General features: G+C 29.5%; 1 protein-coding gene across 1 annotated transcript in view; it reads right to left on the reverse strand.

The window, feature by feature from the left end:
- Positions 1 to 5,725: 5,725 nt before the first annotated feature.
- LOC118192678 (kinesin-like protein KIF23) overlaps positions 5,726 to 20,385 on the reverse strand; it is a 71,632-nt gene continuing 56,972 nt past the window's right edge. Inside the window, exons 20-24 of the mRNA XM_035363674.2 lie at positions 17,626 to 17,771; positions 15,544 to 15,641; positions 13,152 to 13,197; positions 10,435 to 10,475; positions 5,726 to 6,121 (exon numbers count right to left, since the gene is read on the reverse strand). Coding sequence (XP_035219565.2) covers positions 6,112 to 6,121; positions 10,435 to 10,475; positions 13,152 to 13,197; positions 15,544 to 15,641; positions 17,626 to 17,771 — 341 coding nt within the window. The 3' untranslated portion in view covers positions 5,726 to 6,111. The remainder of the gene's footprint in view (positions 6,122 to 10,434; positions 10,476 to 13,151; positions 13,198 to 15,543; positions 15,642 to 17,625; positions 17,772 to 20,385) is intronic.

The raw sequence follows: 20,385 nt of genomic DNA on the forward strand, positions 1-20,385 counted from the left end.
TCGCTCTGAACTCGTTGAGTTTGTTAATCAAAAATTCGTTAAAGTTTTACAAAATATGAAATAGATTAAAATAAAATTGGAAATTCGGCCGTCCAGATGCCTATGTTCGGGTGGAGGATTACATTATTCAAAATTTGATGGCTCTAGATACTGTCGTTTTTGTCACAGTGCGAGAAACATACATGCATGCATATTCATTATTTAATCATCATGCAGATTCTTCATTATTTAATTTCTTTACATATAATACAGGGCGATAATATTTGGTAACAACAATTTGCAAGGAGACACGGACATTTATAGTAAAACAGCGCAAAATGCCGCTTCGAAACTAACAGCCTTTCTAGGCTAATAAATAAAATTAACAGTAAATAAAAAAAATCTTATGCAGAACTAAAAATAAATTTTAAAAAATTATCACTATAAAATACAAGCAAAATTAATTATTATGGTTAAATACAATTTTAATATTAGAATCAAATGTATAAAATTTTTAAGGAGTCAAAAGTCTTCATAATATATCACTATGATATATTATGAAGTATAATTGAAATAAAACTCCTTTATAGAAATTGGGCTATAATACTCATCTATAATTTTAAAAAAGCAGCACGATTTAGAATTTTAAACAAAACTTTAAAAAATTCGTTTTTAAATATTTTAGTATTTTTTACTTATTTGCACCAATAAAAAAGCATAAAAATTGCAAGAGAAAATTGCTTGTTTGAAATTTTCCATTAGTTCAGATTTAAAATATTATTTTCTAAAAGAAGTAGTTACAAATTTCCTAACAGCATAGGAAAAGCTAAAAAAATATCTAGTCCTGAAAGCATGCAATAGCTTTATAATTATTTGGAACGATAATTATGCTTGATAAATATGCTAAATTTTTAAAAATCAATCTCAATTTCAAAAATAAAAATATGTAGAAATTTTAATTTGTGAAATGAGGCGCTAGAACCAGCTTTCTCTTCACAATTATACACGCTGCAATAGGCAACCAATGTTAAATTTCTGCAGGTCGTCTCTACTCCTCCGCATGTGATCAAGGTGACAGCCTGCAACGCCTCAGACGAGGGAGAAAACTCGTTTGGGTTAGTCTATTTCTTATAAGGTCCATGGTAGTCTCGCATTTACACTACGCATACTTTCTATTTTCTCTTAAAAATAACAATAATAAATTGTTTATTATTGTAAATTAATATCAAATTCTTTACTTTTAATTTACATTTATAACATCTAAGCTTCACAGTCTCTAATACTTGTCGAGCTTCAATATTTTCACAGGTTTTTATTAAAGCATTTAGTAAACATATAAAAAAAGATTTTTTTAAATTTAAATTCATATTGTGGAACATTTCAATTTTATCATTTTTACAAATTACCTTCTTGCTACGTAACAACATAATTCCTTACATACCAATAATTAGACAATTTTCATTATTTTCTAAAAAAAAAGGAAGAATATTTTTTGTTGCATATGAACACCATTACATAGTTTTCGTATCAGTCTCTAAAATTCCTAAATCACGCCATATTCTGTGTAGGCATACTAGAATTCTACGCATTAATAAATAAAAAAATCTAATTTCTCATAATGAAAAAAAAATAATATAATAAAGTAAATACTACGAACTTGGAACACTAAGCAATGCTTCACATACGCACACACACACACATATTATCAATGAATGCATATTATCAAGAGCAATTACGATACCAAGCACTACGTATTAAAATATGAGGTAAACGTTATTTAAAGGGTTAAAGTTTACAGTTTTGCTGCTGTTGAGTAGATCGTCGGGCTATCGATATACATCGTAAGTCGGAAAGTGTTATAAACATATCAAAACAAAAAAATTAAAAATACAATTTAAATGAAAAATGATGTCTTAAATATAATTCACAATTAAAACAGCAATACAAATTTAAAATACACAAACAGCAATACAAATTTAAACATTGCACATAAATAAAGTTACATTAGTGCTCGGCATCACACACAACCTCGTTTTCCCTTTTACACAACGATCAGTATTCGCTCAAAAAACATCAAAGAATTCCACAAACTCGGTGCTCATCCATCTATTTTCACTTAAAGAAAAATCAGAGAACTGCTCAAACTGGGCATTGCGCACCACATTGACTTTGTCCATCTGCACATCGATCTATTTTCACTTAAAAAAACATCCCAGAATTGCACAAACTCGGCATCGCGCACAACATCGGCATTGCGCACCACATTGGCTTTGCCCATGTGCACATCGATCTATTTTCACTTTAAAAAAATTCCAGAATTGCACAAACTTGGCATTGCGCACCACATTGGCTTTGCCCATGTACACATCTATCTATTTTCACTTAAAAAAACATCCCAGAATTGCACAAACTCGGCATCGCGCACAGTATCGGCACTGCGCACCACATTGGCTTTGCCCATGTGCACATCGATCTATTTTCACTTAAAAAAAATCCAGAATTGCACAAACTCGGCATTGCGCACCACATTGGCTTTGCCCACGAACACATCGATCTATTTTCACTTAAAAAACATCCCAGAATTGCACAAACTCGGCATCGCGCACCACATTGGCTTTGCCCATGTGCACATCGAACTATTTTTACTTAAAAAAATCAGACATTGAATAAATTCTCCATTGATTATATACTCAGAAATCTGCTTTCACTTAAAGAAATCAGAGAATTGCAGAAACTAGCGCGTAACCAACTCCATTAATTCGAGTTGCAAAAAAAAAATGTGTCCAGAAAAATTATACAAAACAAAAATAAACCTGCTAGAATAAAGCAACTACCGAACATCCAAACTGTCATATTAGAAAAGCTCCCAATATTTTACTTAAGTCAATAATAATAAATGAAACTTACCTTCAGTCCTCTCCTTTTGCAGAATATATGGCTGTGATCTCACTGAGAAATATATGCATCAATTGGCTGGCATTGGATTTCTTGCGAGTCCTTCTCCAAATGTATTCTGCAAGATAGGAATCAAACTGTCCTTTTGCCTTACTAGAGCCACGGAAACTTTGATTGCTGCCCAAGTTCCCTCAATACTATTGGTACGCGCACCTGTTTCTGGATCTTTAAAACGCAAGCTATGATTGACTTTCAGTTTTAGATATCAGCTTTTTACGCCTCATCATCATAACCGCTCTGCTTAAAACAAGGATCAATCTGAATTTGACTTTATGTCATGTGGCTTTATGATGTACTTGTTTCTCCTGCTCTATGCACGCTCACGTAGCTGCTAACTGTGACACTTATTTGCTTCTGCCAGCTTTACTTTCCTCTTAAAGCGATAGCAAAGCTGCCATCTTTATGTATTCCAACCTATTCGGTTTTAACAAGGCAAAATATATTCTGTTAACAAACGAAATTAGAAAAAGTAAAAATAGGTAACATATCCTTTTCTCAACACTTAATTTTCGTCTAAATTTCAATTTACAAGAACCAAATGGTGGCAATTTACTTGTTTGACATATGCTCTTGATAAATCTTTCTTTCAGCATTTCTGCTCACGGAAATTCATGAAAAAATGTTTTTTTGAAAATTTTGTCTTTGGTTTTCAAGTTCAATGGTATGCAATGATACACCAAGGTGTAATACTTAGTTATATACCATCAATTCAAATTTACCCTGGAACTCCACTATAAATTTTAGGGACCCATTGTTTGAATATCAGTTCTACAAAGGATTTGGGTATAAAAGTAAAGTAGACTGAGAATGTGTACACAAAATGTGCATAATATTAATTTAGAACTGTTTAATTTTAACATTGTACATTGAAATTATAACATTCAGTTTTATAAGGAAACACTGGAGCAAACTTAATCATACTTAATTTAGAATGAAGACTTTATCAAATAACCTTTAATGGAAGAAATTTTTATTTTTACTACTTCAAAAAAATGTTTGGAATTTATTTATGAAATTTTTAATATAGATACATCCTTTACCAAAAGATTTGTGTTTTAAGTGAAGAATATGTAATATAAAAACTAAGAAATGAGAAACTTACAAAGACAATAAAAATTTGCAAGTATTTAGTGCCCATTATTTTTATTTCTTCGACAATTTATAAATGTTAATGCTTTAAATTAATTTTGCTTTCCTCAGCGAAATCAAAATTATTATTATCAGTAATATTAAAATTAGCATGAACAAGCTCCTGAAAGGGAGATCATTAAAAATATAGAATTTCAAAAATATATGTAAGTAAATAAAGAGTCTTTCATTTTAAAATTAAATCTATTTCTAAAAAAAATAATTTTTATTTTTGAAATGCATGTAAGTGAGATGGGTTTAGACCTTTAAACAGAATTGACATTGTTGTACATAACTTGAAATTTGGGACCGAAACAACCCCGATAATTCTACTGTACCTTGTAGCACTGTACTGGAACTCTTCCACTTTTATGTGTGTGTAGAATCATAAATATATTGTTTATAATAGTTACAGCCATTAGGAAATGATTATGATTTCAAGACAATGTGTGATCATCTCAAAAACGATGTTGCCAAAAAGAATCCAGTATCCCATCTTCTTCCCCTTCATGATTTTTCTTATATTCCTTATTTACATTCATTTTTATACAGTTTGATCATTTTTCCTAATTGTACCTTGATTTCATCATGTATCTTTAATAATTAAATTATTGTTTTATTTTTAATCAAGGACCTTATGGTCATAGATCATCATTCATAGCAAACTATTAGACTTTTATGACCTTGACTTTCATACATTGTACCTGAGGGTGAGAAAGAAAAATAAAATCCAAAGAAGCGGAATGTCCTGAGTGCATCATAAATTCCATGTCCATAAAGCTAAACTCTCCCCCTTAATTGCTCGGAATGGCATTTTATCTTTAGAAAATAAGTTATACATTTACAAAACCATATTGCATCTCATACTCAGTTATGCCAAGACCAACTATATTCAAGGCCTGTAGTTATGAAATTATTCTTTTGGGTTTTCAGTTCCTTCTGTGAACTTCTTACTGACCAAAAGATGGCATTTCTCTTCTACTACACTTGGGCATATATATTTATGGTTGGCAGACATGTTTCAGAAACGAATATTGGCTGGCTGCATACAAAATTTTAAAAAGATTAATCTGTAGTAGAAGAAATTGTACATTTCTTTTAATAGAAACATATTTATGTAGTAAGAAAGCATGAACTTTCAAGTTGTCCCACTTTTTTCATATGTAAAGATCAGCTACTTGATCTTTATTCATATTATGAATAAAATTATTTTGAAATACAAATATCTGTACTTTTTCCCTCCTTATCATTGGCAACACATGGTTTTAGCAAATTAGTTGAAGTTTTGTTAATTGAGGTCACTTTTTTAAACAGATTGTTGGACTAATTGGAAGAGTGTCTCTTCTAGCTTATATGACATATTCTAATACTCTTAAAAAAAAAAAAAAAAAAAAAAAACTTAGCCCTCAAAATTCATTGTGGCAAAGACTGCACGATTGCGCCTGTCATTGGCCTTGAGCACTATACAGGTGACAGTATGACTTTGCTGAGTTAACCATGCCCAGCCTGGGGATCGAACCTTGGACCTGGGGTGCTGCTACGCAACACACTAGCTACGGCGTCAACGGGCCACTTCAAATAAACTTTATATAATTAAACAATGTGCAACTTTTTTCAAGTTAAATATTTTTATTTACAAAATTTTGGAATGTGGAAGAAATAAAACTAAGTATTTACATAATTAGTTACAAAAACTATGCAAACCTAAATGTTTATATTAAAAGAACAAATGATCATTTTCTAAAATACAAGTTTACATAGTCAAAAGATAAAATTTATAGTCATTAATAGGCCGAAGAAATAATATTACACAACATATTCTAATCTAGCTTCTAAAACAATTTCATGTACATTAGAGCAGTATAAGAGCAGTGAAATATATCATATATTTGGATGTTCTTGAAAAGTTTGATTAGGATTTCTTCTTTATAAAAACATTTCTTTTTTCCCTTCTACATACAAAGTTGGATACTCACACCATTCTCAAATCTGTCACTCAAAATTAGCCAAAAAGCTACTGGAAACACAGTATTGCATTTAAAAATAAAATCACTTCTTCCTAAGTAAAATGAAATAAAAAAAAACTTTAGAACATGCTTGCTTAAAGAATGTAATATGTTAGTTTCAAAGAAAAAACAAATTGCTTTAGTTAACTTCTAAATGAACATTTATAATTATTACATATGTAAGAATTTATTTCTTATCCTAAAAATTGATAACTTTATCAAGCAGCAGTTTATACTTTCAAAAATAAATTCTTAAAATATACTGAACTCTGGCTAATTTATTTACAGATTATGTATTTGTTGGTTTTTTTCCTAACCCACTTCTTTTTTAACGATTTTGAAAGAAGAATTTTAAGAAGCTAAAAAACTTAAGATTGTTGAATGAAACATGATTTTTGGTGCTATGAATTTTATTGCCTAAAATACAAAATAAGATTGGAAGGTTAGCATAATACATGTCGGGGGGAAAATATTCTGATCCCTGCTCTTGTAAAAGAAGAATGTTCTACTGATAAAGAATAACAGTATTATGCCTTTTATGGTTTCTGATGATTAAAACTTTTAAAATGAAGTGACAAAACATGTAAGAGTGGTTACAGATATAAAATAACCGAGGAGCTCGTAACAGTTTATTACACTACAACATTCTAAATATCTCTGTCTGGGGCGTATTTCAAAGGGGCTGGAAGAACGAAGGATGGCCACTAGAATCTGAACAACATTTTAGACTCAAGTTAAGGAGTCATAATTTAATGAAACTATATACCGCATTTACAAAAATGACTGAAAAAAACTGGCATGCTTTCCCATCCAAACAGAACATAGCTTGGGGTCAGGGTTGAAAATTCATCACGTGTTATTATTTTAATACTGCAGGTCGTAACTTTAAAACTTTTGATGTGTTCATTTTTTATAGTACACAGGGTCATTTCGAATTATATTTGCATACCAGTACAATAAATTAGCATGGATAATCAAGAAATTTAATGTATTAGATTTTTGTAAGCACATGAACTAAAATATTTTTCATAGAATGTTTCTCATTTAAGCACTATTTCCTAATTTTAAAGAAAGATTTTTATAAACCTAATATTTAAGAAATTTTGCCATTAAAAAATTTAACTTTGATTTATATGTAATTTCCTAGTATGCTGGTGTCTAGGAACATTTGACACTTCTTAGCAAATTTGTATCAGCCATTGGGGGTGCAAAAAATCTTTTGATACAAGGGTGTAAAAAAAAAAAAAGTTTTAAAAAATTTTTTATGCATTAATTTACTAAATTTTTATGTAATTAAACTTCTAATTAAATGATAGTAGGAAGAATAATACATATTTTTACATGTAAATTCAAACATTAGTAATCAGACTATAAATTACATATAATTTTATTAGTAGCATAAAAAATAAAATATCTCGATAGTTAGTTATCTTGATAGTTATGTTGGAACATTAGTAACTTTTGAAGTCACTCTTATCACTTATATAAATTCATATACAGATGCACACACTCACAAACAAATAAAACAAAACATCTCTTCTAGTTGTATCTTTTATATAAATACAAATAAACAATCAGTAAATATCACCACAATGGCACTTACATCTGCAATCTAAGCAACTCTTTCAAAAACAGTTTATCACATTATACCTGCATTATTGCTTTATGCATTCAGTGCTTAAAAAAAAAGGCAGACAGATTTGTTTTTTTAACGTCTTTTTGATTTCTCAATTTGTTGCATACTATTTCAAAAGAAGAAAACATTTTTTTCAATACATGCAGCTGAAGCTCTTGCTGTGCTAAACATTTCGATGATATCATCTCTTTTTCAGCTATGTATTCTTTCATGAGAGCTATTGATTTCCACCTCTCATCCACTTTCAGAAAAAGTTTCATAGAAAGGCGAAGCCCGAATTTTAAATTTTAATATAATTGTCAAACAGTGTCTACGTATTTTCTCTTAGATTTTATTCAATAGCTCTTGCTTTCCACTTACTAGTAAGACTTCAGCTTTATACCTTCTTGATATATGTACTTAATTGCAGTTAGTTGATGATAACGCTTGTTCAATAATTTTATATAATATTGAACATCTGAAATTATTACACAAGACTCAAGATTTTGAAAACAACTTAAAAATATTGATTTTTTGAGCAGATTTCAAGATCTTTTAATAATTGAGCAGCTTCAGTAATAATCCTTTTGGATTTTATAAAAAGTGACTGAAATCGGCAAAAAACAAAGTAAGATCTACATTTCATTTATTACTATAATATGGAATTTTGTTTAAATATTTTTGTCTATTGCATTATGATTCTCTTTTGCAGTTTTCATGAGAATTGGTCAGTTCTTTATATAGCTTTCAAGTGAGTCACATACTTCCATTGGTAACACAGAAAGGGTAAGTAAATTTTTACTTGCATGTGGGTATTAATGATGTATTAATTTCCACTGAATATACAATTCTATCCATTATGTAGATTATTGGTTGGTTGTGGATATTAGATCAACAGTAACATCGTGTATACTGTTTGATTAACTAAAATATTCAAAATGTATCTACTTTTTCATATTTATCATTGAATAATTTACTATATAAGACACTTTTAAATGGAACCCACCAGCAACCGAGTAGTAAAATCGCTGAACACTGGTAGTTCGGTCCGAGGTTCGAATCCCGTGAACGGGCTGGTTGCATGGGTTTTTTCGAGGTTTTCCCCATGTGTAACGTGTATACGAGCCAGTTACCCTTAGAAAGTCCTCCACAAAGGCATCCCTTCCCTTAGGCAGATAGCCCTCGAGGCTTTGCCATAATTAAATAATCTAACCTAACCTTTTAAATGGAGGCTAATATGCAGGATACAACATCTTCATTAATTTCATGAAATTAGAGTTTTCTACAACATGAAATGATACATTTGAAGAAAAAAAAAATTATCTACTTAAAGATGTATTTAAAATTTTTGAGAAGCTGGTATACTACATATTCTTAGATCATATACCATTTGTTTTGGATTAGTATATGCATCAGATTTACAATCAAGAGTAGATGAACATGGAATTTACATCTTTTTAATGTTGTATAAACATGGCTTGTCTAAAATATTTTAAACAATTTTACTTCTTAAAAACCTTTTTTTTTTTTTTTTTTTTTTTTTTTTTTTTTTTTTTTTTTGTTGTTGTTGTTGAATTCAGTAATTAAAATCTCTTTAAAAGTACAGATTATCTTAATCTTTGATTTTAATATTTCTCATAATTTAAAAAAATAGGAAAACTTCTGATTTTAATCAATGATTATTATTTTTTAAATCCTTCAATCAGAATAAGTCCTCCCTTTTGTGAAGTAGACACCACTTCGGCGATTCTGGATTAGGGGTTTTTCGGAATTATAGATCATTAATTTAAATCTGGTAAGATGGCATGCAGAAATTGTACAATTAAAAATATGAAACCATAATTTATGAAATAAAGAGCAATTATTATCTAAAGGGTATCAAAATTTACAAAAAAACATTTCTATCAATGTAAGTTGTTTAAGTTGCTTCGCTTTTTGTGCTAATACTTTCTCTTTAATTCTATAAACAGACATAATTTCTTGTTCAGTTACAAAGTTCCACTGTTCGAGTCCTGTAATTGCTGTGTCGAGAATACCGACTAACTTGTTAATCGAAATTTTTTCGTTTTCAATTACATTCTCTGTTAAATTTCTTCACTATCGAAAGCGCGCATGAGTAAAAGTTTTACTGGCTTTATGCGCATGTGTAGCGGACACGCGCCTCAAACGCCCATGCGTAAGTGTGTGGCTTCGAGGTCCGGATTATAGATCATTCCAGATAATGGACGTCCGGATTATGGACTTTGTATTGTATCTTGGAAGAGAATCTAGCTTTTACTTTTTGAATAGTCATTGAAATATTATTATTACACAATTGCAGCAATGCACATCTTTTTTATAAATTGGTCCTTTTTTTTTTAAATCAAAAACTGTACCTCAAGGCCATTGGTTAGTTGCATTTTATATTATTAAACCTTTCCCTCACAATAACTGGAATAGCTTTATCATCATTAAATGATCACATTAAAATTACAACATAATTCATAAATATTTTTCAGATAATATATGATTTGTATGTCATAGAACTGTGTCAAAGAATAATAATAATGGTCATAATAATAATTAACAGCATGTATACTGAATGGGTCTTACTGTACATAATATAGAATCACTAAAAATTAAATTTTTTAGGTACTCTGACTAGTACATTTCATATAAATTTAAAGCAATTAAATGTTTACATATCTTACATTCTAAAGCTGAAAATATGATTTGATTCAGATAAGGTGAAAAAAAAAAAAAAAAACTTACATTTTTGATGGAAGCCCATGGCATTCGACTGATACAGTGCACTGTAAAATAATAATCATATTATTTGAATTGTAATTAATGTGTAACGAAATAATTAAAATTGAAACAAAATTCTTAAAATAACAAATAGGGAAAAATTATACTTAATGAAAATAAAAAATATAACATTATAAGTAATATATTATACCTTATAAATAAAATATAGGATGCTTCAAATAATATGACAGGAAGTAAAAAACTAATTAGCTGAGAAACACCTGATTTGATCTAAATAATAAAAAAAAATAAAAATAAAATAAAATAAAAATAAAAAATTAAAAAAAAAAATCTGAAAGATTTCAGATTTTACATTATTATGCCAAAAGGGACTTTTTTTCTAACCTTTTGTGTGTTACCTTTATTTATTAAATGTTCTGTGAACTTAAACCATAAAATTCAATTCAACAGCAATATTGCAAAATAATTTTAAAATGAGCATATCTTTTGAATTTCCGATACACAGTCTCTAGAGATATCCCCCCCCCACAGTTTTGTCATTGCTCGCATTGAAATCACTGAGTTTGTTAATCAAAAATTCATTGAAGTGTTACAAAATATGAAATTGATGATAAAAGATATTTAAAATTCCAAATTAGGGTTTTCAGATGTCCATATTCAGCGGAAGATTACATTATTCAAAATTTGATGGCTTCTAGGTACCATTGTTTTATCGCAATGCAAGAAACATACATACATTTATGCAGATTCTTCATTATTTAATTTCTTTAAATATAACATAGGGTGATAATATTTGGTGGCAACAATTTGAAAAGTGAATCAACATTTAAAGTTTTCAATGCAAAATGCCAAAACAAAATTAAAGCCCTTTTGGGCTAATAAATGAACTTCAAGGAAAACAGTTTTGAAATGTTTGCTTCCAGCTATTATAATATAATAGCATAGCAAAGCAAAGCATACTCTGCTCTTTAACCCCTTCAAGGTTGGCATCGCATTCCATATGACAAAGTAAAAAGTTCAGTCATCGAAACTGAATTCATTGCTACTCATCGGTGCTTTAAATTCCATGATTATTTTTGTATTTCTGAATATTTCTAAGAGACAGCACACTAATCCTAGTTTCTTCACAGTTTTCGCAGTGAGATTTCCCGTCTTGAATATCCGTGTGATATCTGTTGGAATTTCAATTAAAAAAAAAAAAACATTCAAGATATTTTTGATATTCATAGCCATTTTTTTTATAAAGTAAGCAAAGAAAAAAATTTTTTTGATTAAATAAATGATTTTGGTTTTGTGTTAAATGTAGTTTTTAGGCCCTGATGTCCAAGGCAAATTGTATAGCTGTTTTAATGGTAAAGTAGGAAAATTAATGGTAAAGTTACATTTTTTATGTAATTTTTTATGTAATTGTAGATATTTATATTAAACACATCAAAACAATAAAGTTAATAAATATAGTATCACATCAAATTTTTTTTAAATTTAAAACATGGGTGCATTGCAGGGAAAACTGGTGATCAGTGGACGAAATATCACATATTTGACTACCTATAGGTACTACTGCTTATTGTCAGACATATTTTGCATTTTCGAATTTAAGATAGAACATATATTAAATTTCAGCAATAAAAAAAATGCTTTTTTGAGTTATGAGAAATTTGGGGGAAAAAATCCGATCAAGATGGGGTTAACATATCTTCATATGGAATGATCACAAGGATTAAACTACAGACTACATGGAAGTTATTTAACGTTTTTTTAATGATATATTTTTTACAGTTAACCAGATTTTCTTTCATCAAACATTGTTTTGCCAAGAAAAAAAACATTTTCAGTTCTGTTTGTTCAAAGATCGTCCAGTAGCAATGAACCATATTATGAAAAACTATGGCAGAAATTCCTATCTCAATACAATAATAATACATTCTACGAATACTTGGCCATTTACAACATACTGCATGTCACATAAGAAACAAAAATGCTATGATTTTGAGGTATAAATTTTCAGTTTTTCATATTTCTATTGCTGTCTATTTCCATATTCCTTCACTCTGTTTCATTGCTAAAGTAGATATTTATTTTCATTAATTTTCACATCATTTTGGTCATGCAATTTACAAAACTGAAATAGTTTTTGACATCTATATTCTTTAGGGACAAATAGAACAGGATCTTTTACAGAAATAGTCTCATGACTTTTGATGAGTCTTCCGAACAAACTTCATTATATCGCCAATTTTAGTGAATACTTTCATATTCATTTTTAATTTAAAGAAAAATTTACACTTTCTTTACATTTTGTTGTTAAAGGAAGCAAAATCAAATACAGTTATTTTTACACGACTTTTGATGAGTCTTCTGAACAAACTTCATTATATCGCCAGTTTTAGTGAATACTTTCATATTCCTTTTTAATTAAAGAAAAATTTACACTCTCTTTACATTTTATTGTTAAAGGAAGCAAAGTCAAATACAGTTATTTTTACAAAAATTTCTTATCAAACTGACATTTTTTTAGGCTTCAAAGTTTTCAAACCGATTCAAACGTTCGATAATAATTCTAGGATTGAGAATAGCCACAGGCTGTCTTAATTCACCATCTTGTCAATAGTAAACTTTAAATGCTTTCCATACAACCATCAAATGAAAAACATTGTATTGCAAGGAAGATAGACATGATTTTTGCAAAATCTTAAAAAAAAAAATATTATTTCACTTACTCTATCCTCAACATCTCGAAGAGGTAAATTGTCTCCACTTCTTTTCCTGCAAAATTATCTTTTGGGTAAGTAAAATGTTTCAGATGATAAAATATTTTGAAATTAAAACTAACACACAATGGTTAAAAAAACATTTGTTCTAAATATACCAGGATTCACTTACCAAAATTTAATTATATTGTTTGCTTTAATTTGATAAACCCAAGTAATCTTCAAAGGCCACCCAAGAACATTCTAAAATTCTTTATAATAAAGTCACCAAAACCAAATAATACATGCTGAGATGAAACTTCTACTTATTTCACTAGGGAATACTGACCAGCACATGTCCGAAAAGAGTTATGAAAATTATGACTGTAATCACATTGAAACATTGTTTATCTATTAGAAAAAGGTACGGCCTGTCAAATTCACCCTGAGCTTTGACGGTATGTAAATAATCATGGCTTTGAATTAAATATTGCAAATATGAAAAAATTTAACTGGGTATCAGTTACGAAAAATCAAGAAAGATATTTTAATATTTATGTCACAATACAACAAGCATTTTTATATACTTTATGGTTAGCAAAATTCCTTTTGCAATGCCAGATGATGTCTTAATTTTCATAAATAATGAAAAAATGCATAATTAAAACAGAATATAAACACAACACCCAAAAAACAGCACCAATTAAAGTGTTATAAAATTTTAACTATCTAGACTTCACATAACTGGAAACTTTTTCTTTTCCCAGACTGAAATAAAATTAAACTTATTATTAGTTGAAGTGCATTTTTAACCTTTTGCCAGTATAAATACTTAAGAGAAGAGCAATATTTCTGTACATGCAAAAATTATACAAAAGAATTGGACATAAGTAATGAAAGAATGAAAAGAACTTACTACTATTCAGACAGTTTTATTGCTTAGATTAGAAAATATGTCCATATTGAAATATGACACTGTAATGCCATAGCATTCTTGTTATGAAGTGATTTAGCAAGAATGGTAAATGCTGGAGCAGATTCTTACACACTTTACAGCATAGGTATTTATAGCCTCTTTTTTTTTTTTTTTTTTTTTTTTTTTTTCCCTTATAGTAAAGGATTTTAAACTGCAGTATATCTTCCCATTCCCAATGGGTATATTCACTCTGGGAGTTTCTCTACTACCGTCATTTGACGGAATTTGGCATTTTGATCCATTAAAAAAAGTGCTTCACCAATATTTCATGGAACAAATAAACAGGATAATCAACAAGCCCTTTATAGTAGTTGCCTGTCAGTGATACCATTGTCTAGCATCTGTAACTCTCTCCATATATAAACCATTATGCCATCCATACCACCATCCCTATAACATTCCCTTTCTACATACTATTCTGGTGATATGTTTATCCCTTTTGTGCAAGATGAATTGACTCTATAATCTGACTACAAACTCAATTGATACTTATACTAGTGTGTGTTCTCAGAACAACACACTAGCCCATTGCTACACAGTTAATTTTAGTGGACCTGAGATCACTGCAAATGCTACATACATTATAGTGTCATATAAGACGAAGCATGGTAAACTATGGCCCCTTATATGTAGCTCGTGGTGTAACAATCAAGTCTTATTTTTGAACCATGATTGTTATTTGAAACAGAAATAGTGTTATGATATGTTTTTTTTAATTCAGTAACTTAATTACAATAATTTTAATCAATTTGACATTGTGCATTTCACTGCATAAAACTAAAAGTTAATGTTTGGTCACAATTGGGGAAAAAGACAATCAAATTGGTGAACAAACTGATTTAATTCACTATTCTACTAAGAGTTTAAAATGTAAACAAAGAGAAGCTTTGTTAGGCTTAGTAGCAATTAAATAACTTTTAAATTGTTGATATCTAAACTATTGCATGCAGATTAATTAAAGGCATAAAAACCTTAACTGGAGCATAAGAACGACATAATTCAATCACTTTTAAAGCAAAAAATTCATTCTACCACCATATAAGAATAAAACCAGAGCTTATAGAGCCGGGTATGAGAGTGGTTTTATATACATGCACATGTTTGGTGCAGCCGATTGCAGTAAAAATGGGAAGCACATAACTGCATATTATAGCAGTCCCATATACAAAATTTCAATGTTCTATGGCTAATTTTTTTTAGTTATGCAAGATATATACGTACAGATGTCACAAAAAAAATTTCTTCTGAATACATTTTGGAAAAATTAGTCCTTTATTCTGCCATTCTTACAAATCTCTCACTCTCACACACACACTCACAAATCATTTAAATGGATTCGAGAGTGGCCAAAATGGATATTTTCTTTGAAATGTGATACCTGAAATGTTTCGCAATTACAATACTTCCCTTACTTTCTACCACGAAGTAAAAAAATAAGGAACTAACCTTAAATTATATGTTGATGGTGGTGACACTTGTCGTAATTTCTCAACATCATTGAAAATGACTTGAACTCCACCTCCAGCAGATGGTATTACATCAGCCTGCAGATAAATATTTATAGTTCAGATGAGAAAAATAAAGAAATTCGTAATGCAAAAGTTTATTCAAAATAAGTATACTTGAAAACTGTACTGTCTAATAAAAACTTCTGAGTTTTAAGCAACAAAACTATATATGTAGCTAAGGAGCAAAATTATATATGTAATTCTTGATTTTTTAGGCTAATTAAATTACTAAAATTAATCATAAATACCTAAATCATTCAAATAAAGTTAATCTCCTGCTTACATTTTGAATTTTAAAACTGCTATTTCTATGCCAAGTGTAATTTCTATGACAAAATGAAAACAAAGAATGAAGAAACATGACATAATGTTCTCCAGAAAAGGCAATATTCTTCTTCTAGCATGGAAAGACAAGTAGGTTCTCAGAATGATATCAATGATCCATGGCACTTTTTCCTCTCTCAACAAGAGGAAAAAGAAATAGTAGAATGGGAGAGAATATTGTGAAACCTACCTCCATCAAGGAATAACAGTGCCCAAATGAAAGGCATTGACTATGCAGATCCATTTCTTTTGTGCTGCTCCATTCTAAGGAAAACGATGAAATGAACCAAAAAAAAGGTAGCATTGTACCTTATAAACCGTGAACTCTTCAGTTCATTTTAGAGTGTACAGCATTTTCAATCCACAAGCAAAAATGAAGTATAAACAGCTTCTGTTATTGATGGCAAGAGATTGGATAATGGATGGCAATAATGAAGGTTTTCCAGAACCAGAGACAAAAATATCCAGCCCTTCACTTGGTGCCGCAAGAAGAGCATCTCATAAAGATGCTATATAGAGGTTTTCAGATGATATGAAGCAGCATGAACCTACGTACGTGTATTCCAGCAAGTGGAAAGAAAAACTTTCGTACCAGAGCCTGCAGTTTATGGTGTTCATGGAAAAGGGAGCAAATCTAGATACTTACACAAAGTTTGTTTAGTCCCTCTCCATAGAGGAAAATGTTTTATGTGGCACTATGCATTAAAAAAGTACTAGAAACTTTAATTGTTTAAAAGTTTGTTGAAAAACAACACCTAAAGTGCATTATGATGACCTGAATAATGTGCAGTTCCTGGCGTATGTCTTAGAGACTTTTATACGGAATGCAATGTGTTAATTTATTAGTTCATAAGGTGTACTAATTGATCAACAGTTATTTGCCAAGCATGCTCCTGACCGAGAACTTCAAATGGCATACATTCCTGGGTCCAATGGAATGCAAGGACTCATAGTTGCATCTGACATGCCATACAACATTTTTACTACATTGTGTATGGTATATTTTCATCACAGCAATGTAAAATCATTTCTAAAACCTCTCTGTATTTAAAATGCAGGTAGCATTGGTTTGATATACCAATAAAAGCATCTTCTTCCAAATTTGATAAATATGCTTTTGTGACAGTAGACACTGATATAACTTTTATGGCTAGCAAATACTTTGAATTATATGCTTGCAGCAGCGACCATCAAACAGCCATCATCAAAATGACTCTGCACTGCAAGTTAATCATAATATGGTCTAAGTCTGTACTACTTCATTTCTGTTTAAGTTTTTAATACTTGTATAAAAATAATTAAAAATGAAAATTAACTAAAAGCTGCTAAGATACAAGGAAATGACAAGAGTTACTTTATTTATTTGTGTGAGTGTGAACCAGATTAAAAAATTTTTATTTAAAAAAATTAATTTGGTGGTCACATAAGGAAAAGCAAATAAATAAGAATTACTTCTCTATGTAACAGCTAGTAGGTACATATCTTACCACTGCAACACACACTTGTATTCAAACTATCTGATTATAGTACACCAATTAATGCGATGTTTAGGAAAAAGTACATACAAGATAAAAATAAACCTCAATTTCTTATACTAAATGTGGCAGTTTTTTTTTTAATAGAAGGCTAAGAAAAATTCATGTTTATTAAACATATTTTTAAAAAAATGATAGACAAGTTTAGTACAAGTTTATACCTTATACAGCTGTGTTTCCACTTCTCCCTGTGAATCCTGCTCTTGATGCTCAAGGACATATTTTGAGACGTCAGATTTGACAACATCTTTTACTTCTAATTTACTAACAGATTTCTTTTTTCTCATAGTAGGTTGTAAAACAGTGTCTAAAACAAAAAAACAAATTACTTAAATTCTGATTCTGAAGAAAACAGGACTTAATTATGTATTTATGTGAGGAATTAAAAACATTAAAACTTATCAGATATGTTTAACAATTTTTGTTTATCTATTATCAAAATAACAGCAATGAAAAATTACAGGTAGGTTTTTGCATTTAGCATAACTAGAATCCTGTTGTGATATAAATACACAATTAAAATAAAAATACATTTTTAATATAAATAGTTGTATGCAAATAGCTTTTGTTAATAGTGATGAAGTTTTATTGCATCATTTAAGAATATAAGAGCAGTTTTATATATATATATATATATATATATATATATATATATATATATCAAATTTCATTCCCTGCAGCAATGGCACAAGAGAATTACTTAAATTTAATTTAACTTTACAATTTTATAGTGAAACAAGTTTGTTAGTACTTAGCAGCTTTTAGCACTAATTACCTTGTTTGATTTAACTTTTTCAAATGTAACTTAGTTCAAACAGTTTGGTTTCCTTTAAAAAAATTTTACGCTTAACTATTTTTTTTTTTTTTTTTTTTTTTTTTACTTTATTTAAAATTTTAACTTGCAGTATTTTTTTTAATAACAATAGTTATTTTATTTCTTTGCAATTTAAATTTCTTAATTAAATTTAAATTATATTTGCTTTATATGAATAGAGAATATTTGTTAAATTCAAATTTTTATGTATGTAAATAAAAAACTGATTAAACCAATCAAATTACTTTTAAAATCTTGAAATTTACAGTACTCTCTCAGTTTATTCCCAACTACCAACCATTATCCATGGTTTTGCAATCATGCATGCTGGAGATAAAAATCTGTTATATATCTAAAAGTGTTGTCACTGATCGCTTTTTCAAATTGTAGAGTTTGTTAATAAAAAATTTGTATGTTTTCCAAAATATGAAATAAAAACAGCACTGCCATGTATTACTATTATTATATAAGGTGATATTCTGACATTGAAAAAAGCATGGAATTGCATGTGACGTCATTGTATGTTGAAAATTTTTCGTTAATGCAAGCATTTTAAATAACTAGCTGCTGTTGGCAACTTTTTTCTTCAGGTTACACAATATGTTATTGACACATTAATTCTTTTATCGATATTAAAAAAGACTGTATTAAATTAAAATAGTGATATCATACATGATCTAAAATGCTTTTGTTTTCTGGTTTGGAAAAAAAATTACGAAATGGTTTTTGTTTCGAAGGAATAAACTGATTTCATTCATGTTGAAATTTTTTATGCATTTTTTTTTTTCAGGTATACATAGAGCTTAAAATTTTGTTTTGGCTGCAGCTAGCAACTTTATGTACAGTAATTAAATTAACAGTTCATTTTATTTTCAGTGTTTCAGTGCATTTTCATAATTTTATTTAAAAGTATTCAATTTCTTTTACTGCATATTTACTTTATGAGTACAGTTTAAACTTTTCTAGGTATTTAATGTAATTTAGTTAAATTATTATTTTAGTGCAGTGCTATTTGTATCTCAATTTGTTAAAATGCCAAAATGCAAAAGAGGCATTTTGGGAAATGCAATAAGAAGACAAAGAGCTGAAATACAAAGTTATGGCAAACTACAGAAAATGAAGAAGTACCACTAGGAGATTCAGCAGGCGAGTACGACAAGAAAATTTCCGTCCTTAAGAAACTGAAGAAGAAACAACTAGGAGACTCACCGGTAAGCACAACGACAAGAACACTTACTACTTCAATAAATTGAAAAAAAAAATCAAGAGACTCAGCAGGCAAGCACATCAACAAGAAAACTTATGCACTCAAACTGAAGAAGAAACCAATAGGAGGATCATCCAAGAAGCAGAAATTCAAGAAACATTGCGTGCTCAAGAATCTTAAGCAGAAATGAGTAGAAGACTAAGCAGACAATAAAAAATAAATAAATAAATAAATAAATAAAAAAAAAAAACTCCGTGCTCGAGAACTAAAACAGAAACGAGTAAAAGAATCACCAGACAAGTGAATGTCAACAGAATATGCATGATGAAGACAGAAAAAGTTACAAGTAGATGAAGTACGTACACGACTTCCCAGCACCATCGTCAAATTTGAGTGGAAGAGTTAGAATGGATGCCCCTAAACGAGTAATGCAAGACGCTTCACGTAACAGACAAGTCCGATTTGAAGAAAAAATAGGCTTTGCATAAATACAGCACAAGATTCATATAGCACGTCTCAAAATGTAGGAAGATGTGGACTCGACATTTACATTGAAGAACACAGTCAGTTCAATGGGAGCTTGCTGTAATCTCTGCAGTGAACTCTTCTTTCTAGGAGAAAGATATGTACACTGCTTCCACAATGAAAAAATTGTAGAAGCTAAAATATATCCAGAAGAATGGCATAATTTAATGAATGAGAATCACTAATTTTCTTAACACTTGTTTGCTAACAAACATACAAGTACTTATAATTGTCTTAGTTTTGCTTCCTTGGGTGCCAATACAGAAATGCCTACAGGTTCAGGTCCCTATTATTTTAGAATTCAAGGTGTCATGTATCATTGAGCAAACCACCTTCATTCACCTCATCCTGATCAAACCCTTGGGCAAAGAATGA

Source organism: Stegodyphus dumicola, chromosome 11 (genome assembly GCF_044657685.1).
Source record: "Stegodyphus dumicola isolate Sdum_Otavi_A_Nest chromosome 11, ASM4465768v1".
NCBI lineage: Eukaryota > Metazoa > Arthropoda > Arachnida > Araneae > Eresidae > Stegodyphus > Stegodyphus dumicola.